This window comes from Procambarus clarkii, chromosome 24 (assembly GCF_040958095.1).
Source record: "Procambarus clarkii isolate CNS0578487 chromosome 24, FALCON_Pclarkii_2.0, whole genome shotgun sequence".
Classification (NCBI taxonomy): domain Eukaryota; kingdom Metazoa; phylum Arthropoda; class Malacostraca; order Decapoda; family Cambaridae; genus Procambarus; species Procambarus clarkii.
The window spans coordinates 6,873,248-6,894,183 of NC_091173.1; the positions used below are offsets into that span (position 1 = coordinate 6,873,248).

The window sequence follows — 20,936 nt, forward strand, 5'->3', positions numbered from 1 at the left end:
ATAATACAAAATTGTACAAGAAATGTCATAGTTCAACTATCTACAATTCAGTGATTGCTACACTACTAAACTTATAAGTTTCCTTTAATAAAATTTTCTTAAGCAATTTTGTCTAAAAACTCATTGCCCCATGTAATGGCCATTATTGAAGTTGATTCAATAAACCTGTCAGCAAACTTACCTAGAATTGTTGTCTAAAGTTTCAAATTTAAATCCATACCATTTTATCATGTTCAAAAAGGTCAACAAAATTGATCATACCCAAGGACAGGAAGACCATGACACTACATTTAACTTTAATAGCATTCTGGTTTCAATTTATTTATACATCAAAATATTTCTCAATATGTTTTCTTGCAGTTACAGTACAGATTTCTACTGTGAAATACTGTTACTTTCATAACAAAAGCTGCATAATAACCCTCTCAAAAATTCTGGCTGCCTAATAACAAACTTCACACTTCACAATAACAATTATGAAAAATAAATACTTCTGACCTATCTTAATACAGTTTTCACGCCAAGAATGTCAACTTCTTTAGTCTAAGAATTTTCTTTTTAACTAGGTTTACAATTAATCAGATTACTTCTTGATATGGTTCATCTTCTTTAATGCCAAATTCGTATAGGTGTACATCAAAATCTACCTCTCACGTTAAGTTACATTTTATATAACTATCTTGCAACCTACATCACACCTTGAAGTAGAATATAAACACAGCTGCTGCTACTGTTGCTGTGAAATTGTTAGAACTTGGCCATGTATAATATCTATTTCACAACTTGCACACCAATCTTTGTAAAGTACAAAGTACAGTATAGCATACCATTACAATGTCTGCAGAACGTGTCACACTGAATGTCTGCAGAACGTGTCACACTAAACGTCTGCAGAACGTGTCACACTAAACGTCTGCAGAATGTGTCACTGTCAGATTGTGCTAAACTCCACAACCAGGTTTTCTGTACGATTGAGCATTAAAAGCCTTTGGTACATTTATGAACATCGGTACACAGACTTTAATTATGATTTATAACACTCAGGGCAGAGCTTTGACTACTGACACGAGGAACATTAAATCACTTTTGACATTTTGTACAGCAATTACACATCTGGACACAATTACATATTGAATACACACCACCACATGCCTTGGACTAGAGGTACCAGAGCCTTGAGAGACACTACTCACCTGGGACACTGAACACCACCTCTACCTGGCTTCAAATATTGGTCAAGGACAAACTACAATATAAACAAATGTAGATACAGTATCTAGAATATTTGTTATAATATCTGGGACATCCACACAACATTTAGTTAACGAAAAATGGTTTACACCAAATGCTCTTAGAATCAAGATTCTACTTTCCTTGTATAGAACTGACAAAAAAAAAATTATTTTTACTCACTTTCCTGTTTCAACCAAATACTCACTTCCTCCCGGCCAAATGGGGGAGTGAAGCTGGGAGGCAGTGAGGGAAGGATGTAATCAGGAACATGAGTGGATCAAAAAGCATTTAGTTCCTATTTTACAAAAGCCTTGCCAATTTATGAGATGATTATTTGAGCTCATCAACAATTTTTTTTAATAATATGGACTGTTGGTGCTTAAATTGCAAATACTAAAAATATATAAATGACCTAACTAAAATATCTGTAACTGGACATTTCCAAAGATTTGACATCCAGTTTTTAATGACACTGCATATCTTGTGACTAAGTAGGCAATAATACTTTCCTCATTTGCCAAAATACATTATAACTTGGAACTGGCTTTATCAACATCTGATATACAGTACAATATTCGACAAGTCCAGCTCAATTTTGTGATGGTTATTTTTGTACAGTTCCCAAAACTGATAGGTTAACTGGATTGTTTATACAAAAACATGATTTTAAGAATGATAAAAATATTTACTTTGTAACCAACTCATCAAAGGTCAAGGAAATCTCAGACAAAGGGCACCAGGCGCATATCTATTCAAAAATTGTTCACCATGAAACAACCGTAAGAAAGTTTTCATTTGCTATTTAATGAAAATACTACGTACGTGCTATTGCCTCGTGGGAAGCTCAAGTGATCACATGCCTTATGTGGTGGGTATAGCCGTACCCCGGGGCTCCCCTACACCTGCTCAGGGGGGGAATCATGAGTGTGGGGGGAAGCCCGTTGGGGGAGAAGGGTAGCAGACAGTACACATCGATACATTCACATAACCGAACCAAAGCTTTGTGCCCTGTCTCCAAATTTCTTGAGCTGACTGGCTTTGAATGTTAATATAATAAACCTTTAAGTCACAACTTCTTTTTCCTTAAATTTAAAATGAAAGGAAATGCTTTATGCTCAATATGTGAGCTGTATTATAATTCACAATATTTTTTTCAAAATCACAGTTACGTCATCAATGATAATAGTAAAATTTCCATTATTTGAGCACTTCAAAAACAATGTCATTGGACATTTTATTTGTGCTTGTGATTGAGCAGAGGACACAATAATCAACCTGATCCCCATACTGCTGGTTACATACTTGTTTGTACAGTATATCAAATCTGCACTCAAAAGTAGCAATATTTCTTGTGTCCTATCAATGGCCGAGATCAATGCTTAAGTGGCCTAAAATTTGTCATCTTTGATGACATATATGCCATGCAGATGTAAACATTTTATCTGCAATATTTTTAAGAAATAAATTTAATGTAGCACCACTTAGCCAACATTCTCTCTTACCAGAAACCATATTTTAAAGCATAATATTAAGACAAAAGGTTAATATGAAAATTAAATTTATATTGTTGATAAAGTACATAAAAAGTAATTACCAAATAACCATCTGATGTTCTCAATATCAGGAGTGCAAAGTTATTAATAACCGAAATTGACTTAGTTGGAACGTAAATATTCAGTCTATAGTGATATTTCATTAAATATCCACTCATATTATCAATGTGGTTTTGATTACCAATTCAATATAAACATATATCCAAAAACTACAGTAGCCTGACTATAACTTTTCACACTGAGAAAACACTATAAAACATTACTGCATGAATGTTAGGGAGAAAGTAACTGGGCTGATACTCCAGTGTTTCTGCCACTTCAAAATAGACAATTCGAGAAAGTAGATGTGAGCAGCAGTTACTCAAGATCTGGTTATGTTTCTTTAACCATCTTCCATCTCATTGTATCTCCTATTATTCTCCTCACAAGATATGCTACACAAAAAACAATAAAGGCAGCTCCACTACTATGAACTGGGTTCGTCACGGTCATGTGTAACCCTACAATACAAATGATCCGCCAAACAATGACGTCCTAGTATCCAAGATGGAAAATGGACTCGTGTGAAATAATATAAATGAGTGTGTAGGAGGGGTAATGTGTTTATATGCAGATGTGAATATATGCATGAGGATATATGCACTGTGTGTGTGTGTGTGTGTGTGTGTGTGTGTGTGTGTGTGTGTGTGTGTGTGTGTGTGTGTGTGTGTGTGTGTGTGTGTGTGTGTGTGTGTGTGCGTGTGTGTGTGTGTGTATATATATATATTATATATATATATATATATATATATGTACACGTATATATATGTATATATGTATGTGACAGTGTCAGAACACGGAGGAAGAATTGAAACAGGAATTTCTTTAGGTACTTTCATATATTAATACATCTTCAGAAGGAATAAAGACATCTTCATTCCTTCTGAAGATGTATTAATATACAAAAGTACTTAAGGAAATTCCTGTTTCAATTCTTCCTCCGTGGTCTGACACCGTCACATTTTTCATCACGTGTTAATTTTCATGATTTGCACACATATGTATATATATATGTCGTACCTAGTTGCCAGAATGCACTTCTTGGCCTACTATGCAAGGCCCGATTTGCCTAATAGGCCAAGTGATTTTCTTTATTTTCAATAAATTGTTTACAGTTAGCTTATTTGAATTATTGTTACTATATTATATTAAGAACATAAATTATTGAATTAGTTGAGTTAGTTTAGGTTGGGTTAAGATAGGTTAGCTTAGGTAGGGTTGGTTAGGTTTGGTCATATATCTACGTTAGTTTTAACTCAAATTAAAAAAAACTTAACTCATTCATAATAAAATGGATAGCTTTATTATTTCATAAGAAAATTTTATTAAAAATATATAAATTCAGGAAAATTTGGCCTATTATGCAAGTCGGGCCTTGCATAGTCTTTCTCAGCCTACTATTCAAGGCCCGATTTGCCTAATAAGCCAAGTTTTCCTGTTATAATATAATTACTATAATTTTTTTCTTATGAAATGATAAAGCAACCCTTTTCTCTATGTATGAGGTCAATTTTTTTTTATTGGAGGTAAAATTAACGTAGATATATGGCCGAACCTAACCAACCCTACCTAACCTAACCTAACCTATATTTATAGGTAAGGTTAGGTTAGGTAGCCAAAAAAAGCTAGGTTAGGTTAGGTTAGGTAGGTTAGGTAGACGAAAAAACATTAATTCATGAAAACTTGGCTTATTAGGCAAATCAGGCCTTGAATAGTAGGCTGAGAAGTGCGTTCTGGCTATTAGGTACGACATATATATATATATATATATATATATATATATATATATATATATATATATATATATATATATATATATATATATATATTATATATATATATATATATATATATATATATATATATATATATACATATACATATATACATAAATGTGTCATTTAATTTGTCCATATTTATTTAATATGTACAAGTAATGTCGGCATTGAGGGCTGATGTCCACACCAGAAAGAGTGCGACCTGCAGAGATCAGGAAAGACACTATACCAGCCATAAATTATACAAAAACAAAAAAGGTCTCTTGAATTATCTTTCTAGTGTCTTTTGTGTGTAATACTATTGTTGTCTAATTAGCAACTACATTACAGTACACTTCTAGTTCTGGGCAGGGATGTTTTCCATGGAAACTTGCAGTAAAGTTTCTGGCCAGGATGCCCTCCCAGGTACCTTGCGGTAAAGTTTCTGGGCCAGGATGCCCTCCCAGGTACCTTGCAGTAAAGTTTCTGGGCCAGGATGCCCTCCCAGGTACCTTGCGGTAAAGTTTCTGGGCCAGGATGCCCTCCCAGGTACCTTGCGGTAAAGTTTCTGGGCCAGGATGCCCTCCCAGGTACCTTGCAGTAAAGTTTCTGGGCCAGGATGCCCTCCCAGGTACCTTGCGGTAAAGTTTCTGGGCCAGGATGCCCTCCCAGGTACCTTGCAGTAAAGTTTCTGGGCCAGGATGCCCTCCCAGGTACCTTGCAGTAAAGTTTCTGGGCCAGGATGCCCTCCCAGGTACCTTGCGGTAAAGTTTCTGGGCCAGGATGCCCTCCCAGGTACCTTGCAGTAAAGGTTCTGGGCCAGGATGCCCTCCCAGGTACCTTGCGGTAAAGTTTCTGGGCCAGGATGCCCTCCCAGGTACCTTGCGGTAAAGTTTCTGGGCCAGGATGCCCTCCCAGGTACCTTGCAGTAAAGGTTCTGGGCCAGGATACCCTCCCAGGTACCTTGCAGTAAAGTTTCTGGGCCAGGATGCCCTCCCAGGTACCTTGCAGTAAAGTTTCTAGGCCAGGATGCCCTCCCAGGTACCTTGCGGTAAAGTTTCTGGGCCAGGATGCCCTCCCAGGTACCTTGCAGTAAAGGTTCTGGGCCAGGATACCCTCCCAGGTACCTTGCAGTAAAGTTTCTGGGCCAGGATGCCCTCCCAAGTACCTTGCAGTAAAGTTTCTGGGCCAGGATGCCCTCCCAGGTACCTTGCAGTAAAGTTTCTGGGTAAGGATACCCAGAATCCATTTCCACAAGAATAATAATCTGGACAATTTCCAGTTATTTTAATCATTTTAGGATCACTGGTGCACTGACTTTATAATTCTTTCTTTTCACTTGAAATGAAAAATAAATATTGAAACATAACCAAGACGTTTGGCCAAAATAATGGAAGATATACAGTGCATCCGTATGGTGGTGTGTCAACAAACCATTATGGAGTTGCCACTTGAAGCGATTACATTGCAACAAGACCAGACCCTGGATTAGGATGCCCTCCCAGAAAACTTGTGGTGAAACTTTAAGCACTTCTATGGCAACCTGACAAAAAATTTGAATGATGTACAATAGCAGAGAGAATGCAAATATTAAATATCATTAGGCCATGCTAAGCTTCAAGCCCCTGTGAACCTTGACTATAGTAAAAATTCTAAAATTAAATAATTCTTTAAAATTATGCTTATAGCACTCACTCCCAATGTCTTTGGTATAATATGAAAGATGAGAGGTAAAAATATTTCTTAAAGCTATGACAATATAAACTTTAGTGCACAACATATTCCATTGTTACATAAGAAAATGGAGACATCTATTATATTTTTCAAAATGATGAACACCCACAAGAAACATTATGTTACAAATTACAAGGAACACTAAGTTTGTGGGTTTATTGTCAACGGAAGGATCATAAACCGAAATGAGCATATACAAGTACTGTAGCTCTAAAGCACCACAACAGAACATTTTATATTATAAAAACCAAAAACAAATTACCATTAATACTCTCTACTGGAGTACCACTCTGTAAATCACCCGAGATATCACAAAATGACAGACTCGGCAATTCTTTTGAGTCATGCACTGTGATGCCTCAAATCTACTCTTGAATCTCATTTATATTAAAACAATAATAAAAAGTACAGTACTTCTGATGAATCTTATGATACTAAGTTAGTTTCTGTCATTTCTTTCAACCCAAGAAAAATGTTGTCCAATTGACAGTTTTTAAGTTATACAAGCAAGGTTGTAACAATGATCAAGGTAAAATTCTTAATATTGGGGGTTGACTCATGTAGCAGTGTGTTGGAGATGGTCAAAAGTATCAAAGTAATAATTTACATAATCACACACTTTGTCTTCTTATTGCACTTCTTGGGTCCATCCACTGGAGGAGAATCCCGTATGATACGCACAACCTGTGGAGGTACAAATGTCATATGTAACGGTTTGGAAGTAACTCCAGACTAAGTAACAATGCTTTTGGAATGTTTTTAAACATGTTTTAAACGATGAGTATTCAAAAAACACTAATTGTTCAAAAGCAGAACTAGGGCTTCCAGTAGTCTGAATGCTATGGGAGAATTCCGTTCCAGGATATAAGATTGTTACGATCAGTTACAATGAAAAATAAGAGATGAGCTTCTGAAAAGAGCACTTCTACATATTCTCTAGATCAGGATACGATGCCAAAATTTAAGTGTTGAATTTGACGAAATGCCCTCTTCTGATGAGGATCTCAATAGCTACCCAAATGACCACTGTTCAAGCCATGCCTTAAGGAAATTGCACCAGACCTCAGGGATCCACTCTTGTCTACCAGGGACAGTGCCAGAACCATACTCTGATTTCTGAGATGAAGTGAGAACTAGGGATCAAACTGAGGAAAACGTGACCAGAAAGCACAAGCACAACAAAACAAACCACTGCATCATGAAAAGCAGGTACCTAGCATTAACTAAGCAATGATCATTGCCACAATATAACACACTGAACTACTGCACCTGCCCCACCATGTGGTGGAACCCCTGGTCACCCAGGACTTTGAAAGAAATACAGTACAGTATTTTACTGAAAGGATAAAAGACAGTTACAGTGAAAGAAAATGAAAGGTAAACAGAGGGATGGATAGTGTGTTTCTCTACTGATGTTTTTCTAGCTTAACCCTTCTCCTAGATGATGAATGTATATTGTACCAAGCTGATGCAATGAGCCTACATACCTCCCTTCAGTTTGGACATTAAGTCATATTGGGTGTCTGGCTGGAACTACTCATATCAACAGATCCAAATATTAAATGGAGGTTTGAGCACGACACCAAGTTGAATAATTAAGTAAGAGAAACTTGCATACCATGGCAACACTGTTCATAAGCTAGCCAGTGAAAGGGGAAGGGAGATCTTTTGCTACAAGAATTGGTGGAATGTCACATGTAATCCCAGGGAGACAAGACCTTTGACTGCACATTTAGATGAGAAGGTACTGCACCATTCTTACCCTAGCCTCATGGTATCTTTGGGTGTCAACTGCCAACATAACCAACATAAGCTTGAGCACAGCATATACTACAGTCTACAATGCCTGTCCTCTAACTGGCCCTGCCTGTGTGGGGAGGGCCAGAGAATCCTCCACTCTATTTTCAAGTATTTCTGCAATGGCACAATACACAGCTAATCTTCAAAAGGTTCAGAAGAAAGCTTGTGTTGCCAACTTAGTTAATCTACTGCCATAATATAATAATTTATCACCAACACCCTGGAATCGACTTTTAAGTAGTGTATCTTTATCGACTTAATTACTGTATTGATAAAGAAATGGACAGAGTAACATCAATAAAGTTATTAACTACATTGGAGAGGGAAACAGTGAGCACTGCAGTGTGAAGTCATTGAAGTGCTACAATTCATCACTCATCAGTGGCACGTACAAACTGCCTCCTGTCCACATTACCTGCTCCATGGCTCCAAATATAAAGGTGTACAGTATTTGGAGCCTTATGGCTTCTACAGAAATATCTTCTGCACAGCCAATGCAGAATAATGTTGATTGAGAATGTATGACTGAAGGTGCTCATAACTTAAGTACTACAAGAGTTCATTTTAATTCAGACCACTGTAACCCAACTCTCTGGGTAATTTCCCCAGAATTAATATGTTGCAGATTTTGAAAATCTCTATAGTGGCAAGACAATGATTTGAACGATTAGATAAAAATAGATATATACTAGTGGTAGTAGTAGTAGTAATTTTTATAAGCTTAGGGGTAGTGTTACATAGAAACAAGAGTTTGGAAGGTGAAGTAACAAAGAGGATAATGAGTGGGAAAGAGTGGTAGAGGTGACTAGTATAATTAAACGAAGAAATATTAGCAAGATAGTTAAGAAAGGACAGAAATAGCATACTTACTCTGCTCTGCTTGACGTATGGTAGTGAAACTTGGGTCTGGAAATGACCAGAGCACTCGAAGTACAAATTTTTTTTTATATAAAGTCAAGTGGTGTATGTGGGATGGTTATAGCAATGATAGTTACCATATACAGGAGATAAAGTATGAGTGAACGGGGTGAAGGACCGAGATGTGGAGTGGGTGAAGTGTAATACTCTGAGGGAGTATGGTCATGTTAAAAGAATACTCGGAGAATTGTTTCAACAATAAGTGTGTACAAAGGTCCAACAAAGGGATCATATAATATGAGCAGATGACCAGTGTCTTGAAAGAGTGGAACAATATATGAAAGAAAGGGTTGAGATAAGGGATAAGTGAGCTTGAAAAGGTGATGGTTCATGAAGCAATATGTCCATCTGTATGAAACTTATGCTGTGACCTCCCAATGATGTCCACCTCCAGGGACTGGAGTATGGCATCTGAATTATATAGATATATAGTTTATTTTCAGCAACATCTGAAATCCCAATGAAAAAAATTGCTCTTATAACACTTGCAAACCTTATATTTAAATTAACTAATTTTCTCTAACCTAACAAATTTCATTACTTAATTAAGATTTGACCAAGATATAAATTATATATACAGTACAGAAAATTTCCACTCAAGTGTAGTGACTGGTTAACAACCTTGAAGATGCAGCCATTCTTCACTTTACTGTGACACAAATAATGTGGTGTGTAATGCAGTGACAATACACATTTGAGCATATTTTGTTAATTTAACACAGAAGTTAACTTTTAGTACTGTATAACTATATTTTATTCATGTTTCCTGGTACTGTATACCCAGTCTACCTCACTTATCTGGACACACACTTTTACACTCTGGAATCCTTCCACTGCATGCAATTTCCAATGGAATGGGAATCCATTATATTCTCTAAACTACTGCAACCAATAAATCTACAAAAGGGGGACAAAATAGAGCATGTTCACCTCATGAAATGCAGAGTCAACGTTGAGGGGCGGGTCTTTTGCACTGGTCTCAATATACGAGAGATTAAGTCTGTGGGCTAGTTCCCGTCCCATCTCTTCTGACACTTTCCGCATATGTACCAAATCCACTTTGTTAGCTACCAGCAGCATTGGGTAAGATTCTCTGTGGAAAGAAAGTAGCAATTAGACAGACCATCGAAGGCTTGGTTGACTTGGAAAGGGGCGTATCCCATATTATCAAGAGTGGGATACTTCATGTATTATCTTGACTGAGATGTGTTCCACACTATCATGGAGCAGAATACTCAGTCTTAATAAAAGGACAATTCAGAATTTACATTCTTAATGCCCTTAACTGGCAAAATATTGTATAAACACTCAGAATACGTCAATGGGTGTCTGATGAAAGAAGCCATCTCTTTGGTTCTGCTACTGCTACTAGGAGCTGTTAGGGTAGAAGCAGATTATTTAATCTGCCAACAAATCTAAGTACTGTAATTAAAAGAAAGGGAGACAAAGAGGTGAATAGGGGATTCGGCACATAGAGATCTACTCAGCAGGAAGCAACCTTCGATAGACTAGTGGATAAAGAGAAAGTCAAGACATCAGTAAGGTAGAGTAGTTGCCAAACAACTCAACATACTGTTGAGGTGTTAAGAGAATAAATTATAAGAGCTGATGATGATGATGATCAGGATTGTGCTTTAATTAATGATACTGATATATCATTGTCAAGGTAACAGATCCCATAACAAAATTCCTTGTAATCCTTTTTTAACGTTAGATTTACAATAATAATTGCTGAAAATTTATATTTACTGTAAATAGTAAATTATATTTACTGTAATTAGTATGTATAAATTAAAGGCAGTCACTTATATGCAAAGTAGGTAAGTAATTAGTAAGTAAGTAAGTCAATAGAAGGCACCAAGCCGGGAAGGTTATGTAGCACCATCAAATGTGCGGGATAATCAGAGGGCGCTAAATATCACCAAGGATGCCAATACGAGAACAGAAACGCATAAGGTGAACGATATCAAAAGCATCCGAGTCACCAAGAATACTATCGAGAGACTTACATGCAAAGTAACAAGTCATCTCTGTCCGACATTTATACTGTATATACCGGCTCATTAACACTATCAGTAACTTTCGACCGGACTCGCGTCCACTACAAAAAATATTTGTATAAAATTAATTTTTTATCCAATCGACCTTGGGATAGTATCAAAATAAACGCCTTTAGATTGCGTACAATTTGATACCAAAATGAAAGATATAACATGAAACTTGATGTCCGAACACTTGAAAGATTATAAATAGGCTTTTGGTCAAAATATTAAAATATTTGTTAAAATTCTATTTATTGTCCTATGATCTTGGGACTAGTTTTAAAATGTGCGCCTTTACGTCACGAACAATTTGATACCAAAATGAAAGATGTAACACAAAAATTTATGTCAGAACACTGGAAAGATAAAAATAATTTTGTGATGATGAGCTTCCAGAATTAAAATATTTGTTAAAATTCCAGTTATTGCTCTATTATTATGGGACTAGTTTTAAAATACGTGCCTTTTTATTGCGAACAATTTGATACCAAAATGAAAGATGTAACACGAAATTTGATGTTATCAAACTGAACGAGTATACACATTATACTCGTTCCCCATAAAACCCCATAAAAGGTTGATGCATAAGCTAGAGAAACAGGCAGGAGTAACTGGTAGGGCGCTCCAGTGGATAAGGGAGTACCTAAACAATAGGAAGCAGAGAGTTACAGTGAGGGGTGAGACCTCAGACTGGCGTGAAGTCACCAGTGGAGTCCCACAGGGCTCTGTACTTGGCCCTATCCTGTTTCTGATATACGTAAATGATCTCCCAGAGAGTATAGACTCATTCCTCTCAATGTTTGCTGACGACGCCAAAATTATGAGAAGGATTAAGACAGAGGAGGACAGCTTGAGGCTTCAAGAAGACCTGGACAAGCTGCAGGAATGGTCGAACAAATGGCTGTTAGAGTTTAATCCAAGCAAATGTAATGTAATGAAGATAGGGGTAGGAAGTAGGAGACCAGATACAAGGTATCACTTGGGAGATGAAATACTTCAAGAGTCCGAGAGAGAGAAAGACCTGGGGGTTGACATCACGCCAGACCTGTCCCCTGATGCTCACATCAAGAGGATAACAACAGCAGCATATGCCAGGTTGGCTAACATAAGAACGGCCTTTAGAAACTTGTGTAAGGAATCTTTCAGAACATTATATACAACATATGTCAGACCAATCCTGGAGTATGCGGCACCAGCATGGAGTCCATATCTAGTCAAGCATAAGACTAAAATGGAAAAGGTTCAAAGGTTTGCCACCAGACTAGTACCCGAGCTGAGAGGTATGAGCTACGAGGAGAGACTACGGGAATTAAACCTCACTTCGTTGGAAGACAGAAGAGTTAGGGGGGACATGATCACCACATTCAAGATCCTCAAGGGAATTGACAGGGTTGATAAAGACAGGCTGTTTAACACAAGGGGCACACGCACTAGGGGACACAGGTGGAAACTAAGTGCCCAAATGAGCCACAGAGATATTAGAAAGAACTTTTTTAGTGTTCAAGTGGTTGACAAATGGAATGCATTAGGAAGTGATGTGGTGGAGGCTGACTCCATACACAGCTTCAAGTGTAGATATGATAAGAGCCCAATAGGCTCAGGAACCTGTACACCTGTTGATTGACAGTTGAGAGGCGGGACCAAAGAGCCAGAGCTCAACCCCCGCAAGCACAACTAGGTGAGTACAACTAGGCGAGTACATTGGGTTGCAGTGTACAAATTGGTGCTCGTTCACGGGTAACTTTAGGCTTTTCTTTGGGGAGGCACTTAAGGCTTTTGTACATTATATTCATACACATCTGTAGGGAATTTAATTGCGAACACAATGATACCAAAACGAGCGACGTTGCACGAGAATTAAGGTGAGAAAGCTGAAACAAGTATACACATTTAGGTGTCACTGCGCGCTTACCCGCACGCTCGCCCGCACGCTCGGTACATGACCCTTAAGTTTATCGAGCGCCTGCCTGGTGAGCGATAGTGTTAATATTATTCTATTTTGTATTTATCATACTTTTATCATTTCTCCAATTTGCTCTTTGGCCCCTACCCCTTTTGAGGACCAAAAAGCAGCCAAATAGTTTTCAATTTGATTTGTTTACCTATCTAGTAAAAGTATCTAGTAAAAGAAAATCTCTTTGCATATGTGCCACCATAACAAGACCAATTTTAATAGTGAAATTTTTAAAAATCCTTACATGTATTTTGATTTCAATTTTCTAATACTGTAGTAAATATGATCCAAATAATCTAACACCAAGGTTAGGGGTGTTAACACCTGTACTATCTATTATAAATACCATAAGTGTTCATAATTATCATGTAATATAGGTGGGTGCTATATTAGTGATTGTGTATGCTGTGTGGTATACTTGGGTATAGTGGGAAAGAAACATCCAAACTAAACCAACAAAATATTCACCATTTGACAAGATTGGCCAATGTCAATCGTAACCATACTATTCAATCATAAATGATTTACATCTTAAGTCAATACACGAGACATTCTTAATATATTAAATGGAAATAATGCAGGCACACACACACACACACAAAAATATGTTCATTAAATATACACTACAAAGCAAACAAGTGCACCAAAAATACAAAACTTGCTACCAAAATGTCATGTTTTCATAAGAAAATGCATTCTGTAGTTACCTGTCAGTGTGAGAACGAGTCTTAGTTTACTGATGGAGAGATGAGCGGGTGAATGCAGTATTGCAGAGATTCAGAGTAGGAATAACAGGAAAGGTACTTTAGGTATGATACTTACAAGATTCTCCTATAAAATGAAGCAGGAATAAGATAAACATGTCATGACAAAAAGGAGGTTCGTGAGAACATGGTCCAACATTAAAGACATTTGAAAACATGAACAAGCATTATGACAAAGATATGCTCTCATAACAAATAAAAATATCCACATAATTAAGAAAGTCAACACACGCACACACACTATGTATCTTCATACATTTAACTGACTACATTTCCACACCGTTTAACCAATATGGTATGGTATGGAAACATTTGGGCGTGGACAAATACTTAGTAAGTGATTTAATTCATGTTACAAAGAGCAGTGTTGATCATACTCAGGCTGCAAACACTCGTTGTCTGCACAATAACACCTGATTAACTACCCTCATAGTGAGACGTAGAAGAGCTGCAATGGAGAGGAAAGACCAACCTCCCTCACTCTTTCTCGCTCCCTCTTGTGCAAAACAAAAACACACACACACAAAATGGGTAACAGACTAACAGAGAATGAAGAGAAAATATGTGAAACACTAATGAACAGTTCCAAAGTGTGTTTGTGCAAAATGAGGTTTTCAGAGAACCAGACAATGCCAACTTCAGAGAACCAGACAATGCCAACTTCAGAGAACATCATATACAGTGGCGCCTCGATTAACGAATTTAATCCGTTCTGGCACTGAGCTCGTCATGTGAAATGCTCGTCTTGCGAAACAACAACACTACTGTCGTCGGGGCCATTCGAGAACCAGCGGGAACGCTAGGAAGCACTGTGTGGTTTGCTTGTTAACACTTTGGTGTGCCCCGCGCGCCACCCCTCAACTGTGCGATTTGGGTCCCAGCGTTTCACGGGAGCGCGCGTTAATTCTGAAAAGTGTATACTCTCTTCAACTTTGTCTCCTTAATTCTCGTCCTACGAGATTAAATTTGGTATCATTGTGTTCGCAATAGAATTCTCTACAGCACTAAATGCATATAAACTCCAAAAGCCCAGCTAATTACCCACAGCAAACAGAGAAAGTGCGAACGAGTTACCCAGGAGCGCGCAAAAGCGATAAAATGTGTTCACTCTTTTCACTCTGGTCACCTCAATTTTCGTCCTAGGTCTTTCATTTTGGTATCAATGGGTTCACAATAGAATTCTCTAGAGGAACATTAGCATATAAAATAAAAAACCTGGTCACGCTCCACCTGCCGACGAGTTGAAGATGGGCCACGTGTTAACCGCGAGTGAGCGCCCAGACGCCTTCCACCTACACTCCCAATTCCTGCCCACAAATGTTTAGTATTTAGTATTTTAGTATATGTAGTATTATAGTTTAGTATTTTTTGTGTAGTAGTTGTACATCACATAAGCATTGTAGATAGCCATTTGCACAAAATAGATGGTCATTTTCTTCATCCATTTGCGAGTTTTCCTTATGAAGTGATAATATTTGATCATTTGGTCAAAGTGATCAACACCTTTCATGTTTGTATTGTAGTCACAGATTGCATTCGGCATGTTGACAGTTACCAAACAGTCCCAAAAAAATTGGATAAAAACCTGACTTTTGGCAATTATTTTAGTGGATGACGCAATGCTGCGTCATCCCCGAGATTACCAACAGTAAACGGATGATGCAATGCTGTGTCATGCCCGGGCGAAAGTGTTAATCGAGACAAATTTTCTGTGAGTGGCTCGCTCGTTACTCGAAATGCTCATAACTGGAGTCGCTCGTCACTCGAGGTACCACTGTAGTATCAATGTGTCACAAGATGAAGTAGAAAAATTGTTCAACAAGCTAGGAGGAAATAAAGCAGTTGGCCCAGATGAAGTTTTACCTTCAGTTCTGAGAGAATATGCACCTGAGCTGAACATTCTACTTTAATTGATACTTCAGACAGCTTTATGTACATTGACTCTTAGCAGATATATGGAAACAGGCAAACAGTTCCAGTCTATAAAAATGGTACTAGAGAAGATCCCTCTAAATTATAAACGTGTATCGTTGACAAGCATAGTAATCAAAACACTAGAAAAATAGTTAAACCCAAATGGGCAGAACACCTGAGAGAAATGATACAATAACAGACAGTATGGCTTCGAACAGGAAGATCCTCTGTAACAAATCTACTTAGTTTCTAGACAGAGCCACAGAGATTTTAGAGGAAAGAGATGGTTGAACTGACTGTTTATCTAGACTAAAAAAAAAAAAAAAAAAAAAAAAAAAAAATTGAGTCCTACATAATATGAAATTCTGGAAATTGGAACATGCTGGAGGGGTGACAGCCAAACTGCTGACATGAATGAAAACGTTTCTGACAGAAAGACGAAGACAGTAATCCTGAGGCAATGTATCAGTCTAGAGTTACTAATGGAATACCACAAGGGTTCAGGTTCTTGCACTGGTAATATTAATTGTCTATTTACACAATCTACCAAAAGGAATACAGAACGATATAAACATGTTTGCTGATTACAGGCTACTAAGGAAGGTAAGATACTTACAGTATGTAATTGCATTGCCCTTCAAGATGACCTGGACAAAATAAGTATATGGAGAAACACTTGGCAAATGAGTTCAATGTGATGAATGCCATGTTATGGAATGTGGATTAGAAGAAAATATGTCACACAGCCTACAAATTATAAGAAAAAGCATTAAAGAACTCTGACAAAGAAAGAGACCTGGGGCCAGATTCATGAAGCAGTTACGCAAGCACTTACGAACCAGTACATCTTTTCTCAATCTTTGGCGGCTTTGTTTACAATTATTAAACAGTTAATGAGCTCCGAAGCACTAGGAGACTGTTTATAATAACAACAACAGTTGATTGGGAAGTTTTCATGCTTGTAAACTGTTTAATAAATGTAACCAAAGCTGTCAAAGATTGAGGAAAGATGTACATGTTCGTAAGTACTTGCATAACTGCTTCGTGAATCTGGCCCCTGGGGATGGGGGTGGAAGTCAGAATAGCAGACTCACCAGAAGACCACATAAAGGACATTGAATGAGGTGCATATGGTGTGTGTTGCTTTCCAACTTCAGAATCGCTTTTAACACTATCCCTGCCTGATAACTGTAATGACATCCAAAAATAATTACACGCAGTTTTCCCGAGGATGGCAATGCCGTCCAAAATTTTAAAAATTGTAAAAATCCATTTGTTGTCCAATTATTATGAGGTTGGTTTTAAAATGAATGCCAACGTCTTCCCATTCTTTGTATAGCCCACGTGGCTTCACTTGACCGCCGCCTGGGTGGCAACCCACACAGGAGTCTCAAGTGTTTTCGTGACCACGCTCGTGATTGCCACGACCTCTCCTCGAGTAGAAATAGTGAGGCCGTTCTGGGTTTTTTCCTTTATAAACACTACATTTACTCCAAGATGGATAGTGAACAAGGACAGAGCCAATCCACGACAAAAGTACTGAAAGAAACACGGATGAGGGAAAGCTAACACGTGTTCGCCAAAAGTATAGCAAAGTGAAACACACACCTACAAAATTTCAAGCTGTAGTTGACGAGTTTTCAGGCAGTTATCTTGAAAGTACAGAAAGTGGTAGTGATGTAGATAGTGAGGTGCTTGAAACTGAAAAGCAGGCAAGGATGAGATTGAAAGTGAGTGGAGTGATGATGATATTGCAGGCCCTTCAATTAGAAATAGTACCCAAAGGACCCCACATACCCAATGCACCACAGGCACCAGTCCTGGTGAAGCCTGGTCTATTGACAACATTGCACCATTTGAACAAACATTTATAAAGGAAACACAAAAACGAATGATATGATGTTATAAACAAAGACAAAATGAATAAACAATGACAAAAAGCCAGTTTTTTCACATGACGATGTACAGAGTATTTTAACATATCGTATTGGTAATGTTCTTATTTTTTTGTACATGTAAATATTCCTTTAGAGCATTTTATTGCGAACAATTTGAAACCAAATTGAACAACGTATCAAATTGAGGTAGGAAAGTTGAAAAGACTATGTATAAGCATTGTAGTGAGGCAGTGAGCTGGCGGCTACCGCTCGACCTACCTTAGGTGTGCAGCAAAAGTGTTAAATACATGGATGATTAAATATTAAAGAAAGTGTTCACAACTTATGATAGCAAAATTGAAATATGCAGTGGTTGTATGGTGTCCATATCTCAAGAAGCTCATCAATAAACTGGTAAAAGAAGAGATGATATGATATGGCTTCTGGAACTGTAAAACATAAGCTATAAGGAGAGGCTAGAGGTGATACACATGCCAAAGCAAGAAGATAGAAGAGAGAAGAAATGATCACTACATGTAAAATAACATCAGGAATTGACAAAGGAATTCTTGAAACCTGCAACTTCAAGAACAAAAGGTCATAGATTTAAGCTAAGGCAACAAAGGTACCAAAAAAATATTAGAAAGATCTCTTTTTTTTTTTGCAATCTGAATGAGATGGTTGGAACAAGTAAGTGAGAAGGCGGTGGATGTCAAAACTATCAGTAATTTCAAAGTCATGAGAGAGTACTGGGAAGACAGGACACCATGATAATGGCTCTCATCCTATGACTACATTTAGGTAGTTACATACACACACACTTCACATACATACATACACACACACACACATGCAGTACCTCCAAAATCCAGATTATATTGTTTCAGACAAAATCCAGATTTTTTAAATTAGTTTTTGTCTATCACAGAAAAAACCCTCAAGATTTATTATACCAAAAGATAAATTGTTTCTTTAATATTCCAAAACAAATTAAATGTATATACAGACAATGACTTACTTATAACACAAATATGGTATTTTTTTTACTTGCCTTAATGAAGACACATCAATCTTGTTGTTAAAGTACTTGGAAACAGCTTAAGCAACCTCGTAATACATACTACTTCACTAGAAGATTGATTGATGATCTTCAGTAAGGTAAAACAAAAAACCAGCGTTGAATGTAATGAAACGCCATTTTCTGGGTAAGTCCCGGAGGCTCCCCGGAGCTATCCCAGGCTGATATGCTAATGTCAGACTTTGGCATCAGTCATGCGTATGGAGTTCTTAGGCCTACCGGGGACCACGGCCAGAACCGGGCCCCCTCAGAGAGGCAAGGGGAGCAATGGCCTATAGAAGCCCCTGTGTAGTTGGAAGCATTCTATGTCTGCCATCGACCGGAACAGGCACCCAGAAAGGTAAGCGCCCCAAAACAAACCCCTATTCTGGTTAAAATTGCTACCAAAAACCGAACTAGTGGATAGAACTCCCCAACCGAAAATAAGCAAACTAGTGTGACGTCACACACCGCCGCGCCGCTGTCTGCGCAGCTCCCCCCTCCCCGGGAGGGGGAAGGGGGAGCCCCAGACCCCCCCGCCGGCTACCCACACTTCAGTTCTTGAGGCTGGATGTCAAAAACGCGAAAAACCGCCGACCAAAGGGAGGGAGGGATGCCGGGGAGCCTCCGGGACTCACCCAGAAAATGGCGTTTCATTACATTCAACGCTGGTTTTCTGGGGGGAGCCCCGTCGGCTCCCCGGAGCTAACTACCCACAGACAGAAAAAAGAGGGACTTACCCGGGAGGCGGTCGTCGCTCACTCTTCAACTCGAAGCCGAGACAACTGGCTGCAACCGCCGACCCAAAGCAACACAGGCCCGACGAGGCCCAGGGACATTCACAAGGTAACGAGCAGCCAGGACCCTGTTCGACCGCCAAAATCCCCGCGCCCGAATATCAGACCAAGACATATTCCCAAAGACGGCAGCAAGAGCCGCGAACTTACGAGCAGTCATGGGCACGGGGATAGACCGCAGGCTGGCTGGACCTAATAACCCTGCGGACGACCTGAGAGACCCTGAACCCGCGAACAGGGAAGAAGGGAAACCGGATCAACCCACAGCGCGTCCCCGGACACAGAAGCTGTGGCGCGCAAATAACGGCGAAGCACCGCAACCGGACACAAAACATGATGCACCCCCGGCCTGACCAACCAAGCATCAACCACCTATGGACCCCTCCGGAATGCAGCAGTCTCATTCTTCGCCAGAAAAGAAGGAGACGGCTGCAAACGAACAAAACAATCACCACTGACCAAAAGAGCAGAAACCCCTGCGCCGGAGGAGAGCATGAAGCTCCCCTACCCGACCCCCAGAGGCCAAAGCCTCTGGGGGTCGGGTAGGGCCAGGGGGAAAAGCCAACAAGAAAAGTGCCTTGGAAAAACAATCCTGGACCGAAGGGGCCACAACGAAACGAGGAAATGAAAGGAAAGCGAGCACTCTGTCCAAAGACCTAGGACGGCTCAGGCGACGCATGAGCAGGCCGGAGGTGAAACAATGCACGAGACAGCTTGCGAAACGGCGCAGACGTAACATCGATACCGAAAGCAAGCTGAAGCGACTCCGCCAGCGCCGCACGATACGAAGCGACAGTGTTAGGCATAAGATGACGGTCCTGAAACAACCACGAGAGGAAGGACAAGACCACCCGAACAGACAAGAAGCTAACACGACAAAGACGCAAAAAGAAACGGAAGGACCGCCAGGAAACTTCATACTGCCGCCGAGAAGAAGCCCTCAAGGTGGGACACCAACAAGGAGGCCACCTGATCACCATAGAGATGATGATAGACTCGAGTCAAAAAAACCATACGCGAAGACTCGAGGAGAAGATCGAACCAGCCACATGACGTACCGGCCCGATCTGCTGAAAGAGGCGGAGCCGCGGGAAAACCCTCGGGTTCGGACACCGAGCAACCAGCGCCTGAAACCAAGGCTGGGCCAGCCACCAAGGGGCCAGAAGGACAACTCTCCCCTGGTAAGTCTCTAAGCGAGTCAGGACCTGGAACAACAGCCGAACCGGGGGAAAGAGGTACAGGAACCCCCACCTCGACCAGTCTAGCCGAAAGGCATCGACCCCGACGGCCTCGCGATCGGGGAAGGGCGCCGCATAAACGGGAAGACGCCGCGACCACGCCGACGCGAAGAGGTCCACTTCGGGGTGCCCGAACGTCTGGCAAAGCCAACGGAAGGACTCGTCGTCGACCGTCCACTCCGTGGAGAGGGGAACGAAGCGAGACAGGGCGTCGGCCAAGACATTGGACACGCCCCGTACGTGAACCGCCAGGAGAGCC

General features: G+C 39.6%; 1 protein-coding gene across 1 annotated transcript in view; it reads right to left on the bottom strand.

Annotated features, from left to right (window-relative positions):
- Positions 1-284: 284 nt before the first annotated feature.
- LOC123761775 (ras-related protein M-Ras) overlaps positions 285-20,936 on the bottom strand; it is a 32,121-nt gene continuing 11,469 nt past the window's right edge. Inside the window, exons 5-6 of the mRNA XM_045747969.2 lie at positions 9,965-10,127; positions 285-7,000 (exon numbers count right to left, since the gene is read on the bottom strand). Of these exons, the coding sequence (XP_045603925.1) occupies positions 6,920-7,000; positions 9,965-10,127 (244 nt within the window). The 3' untranslated portion in view covers positions 285-6,919. The remainder of the gene's footprint in view (positions 7,001-9,964; positions 10,128-20,936) is intronic.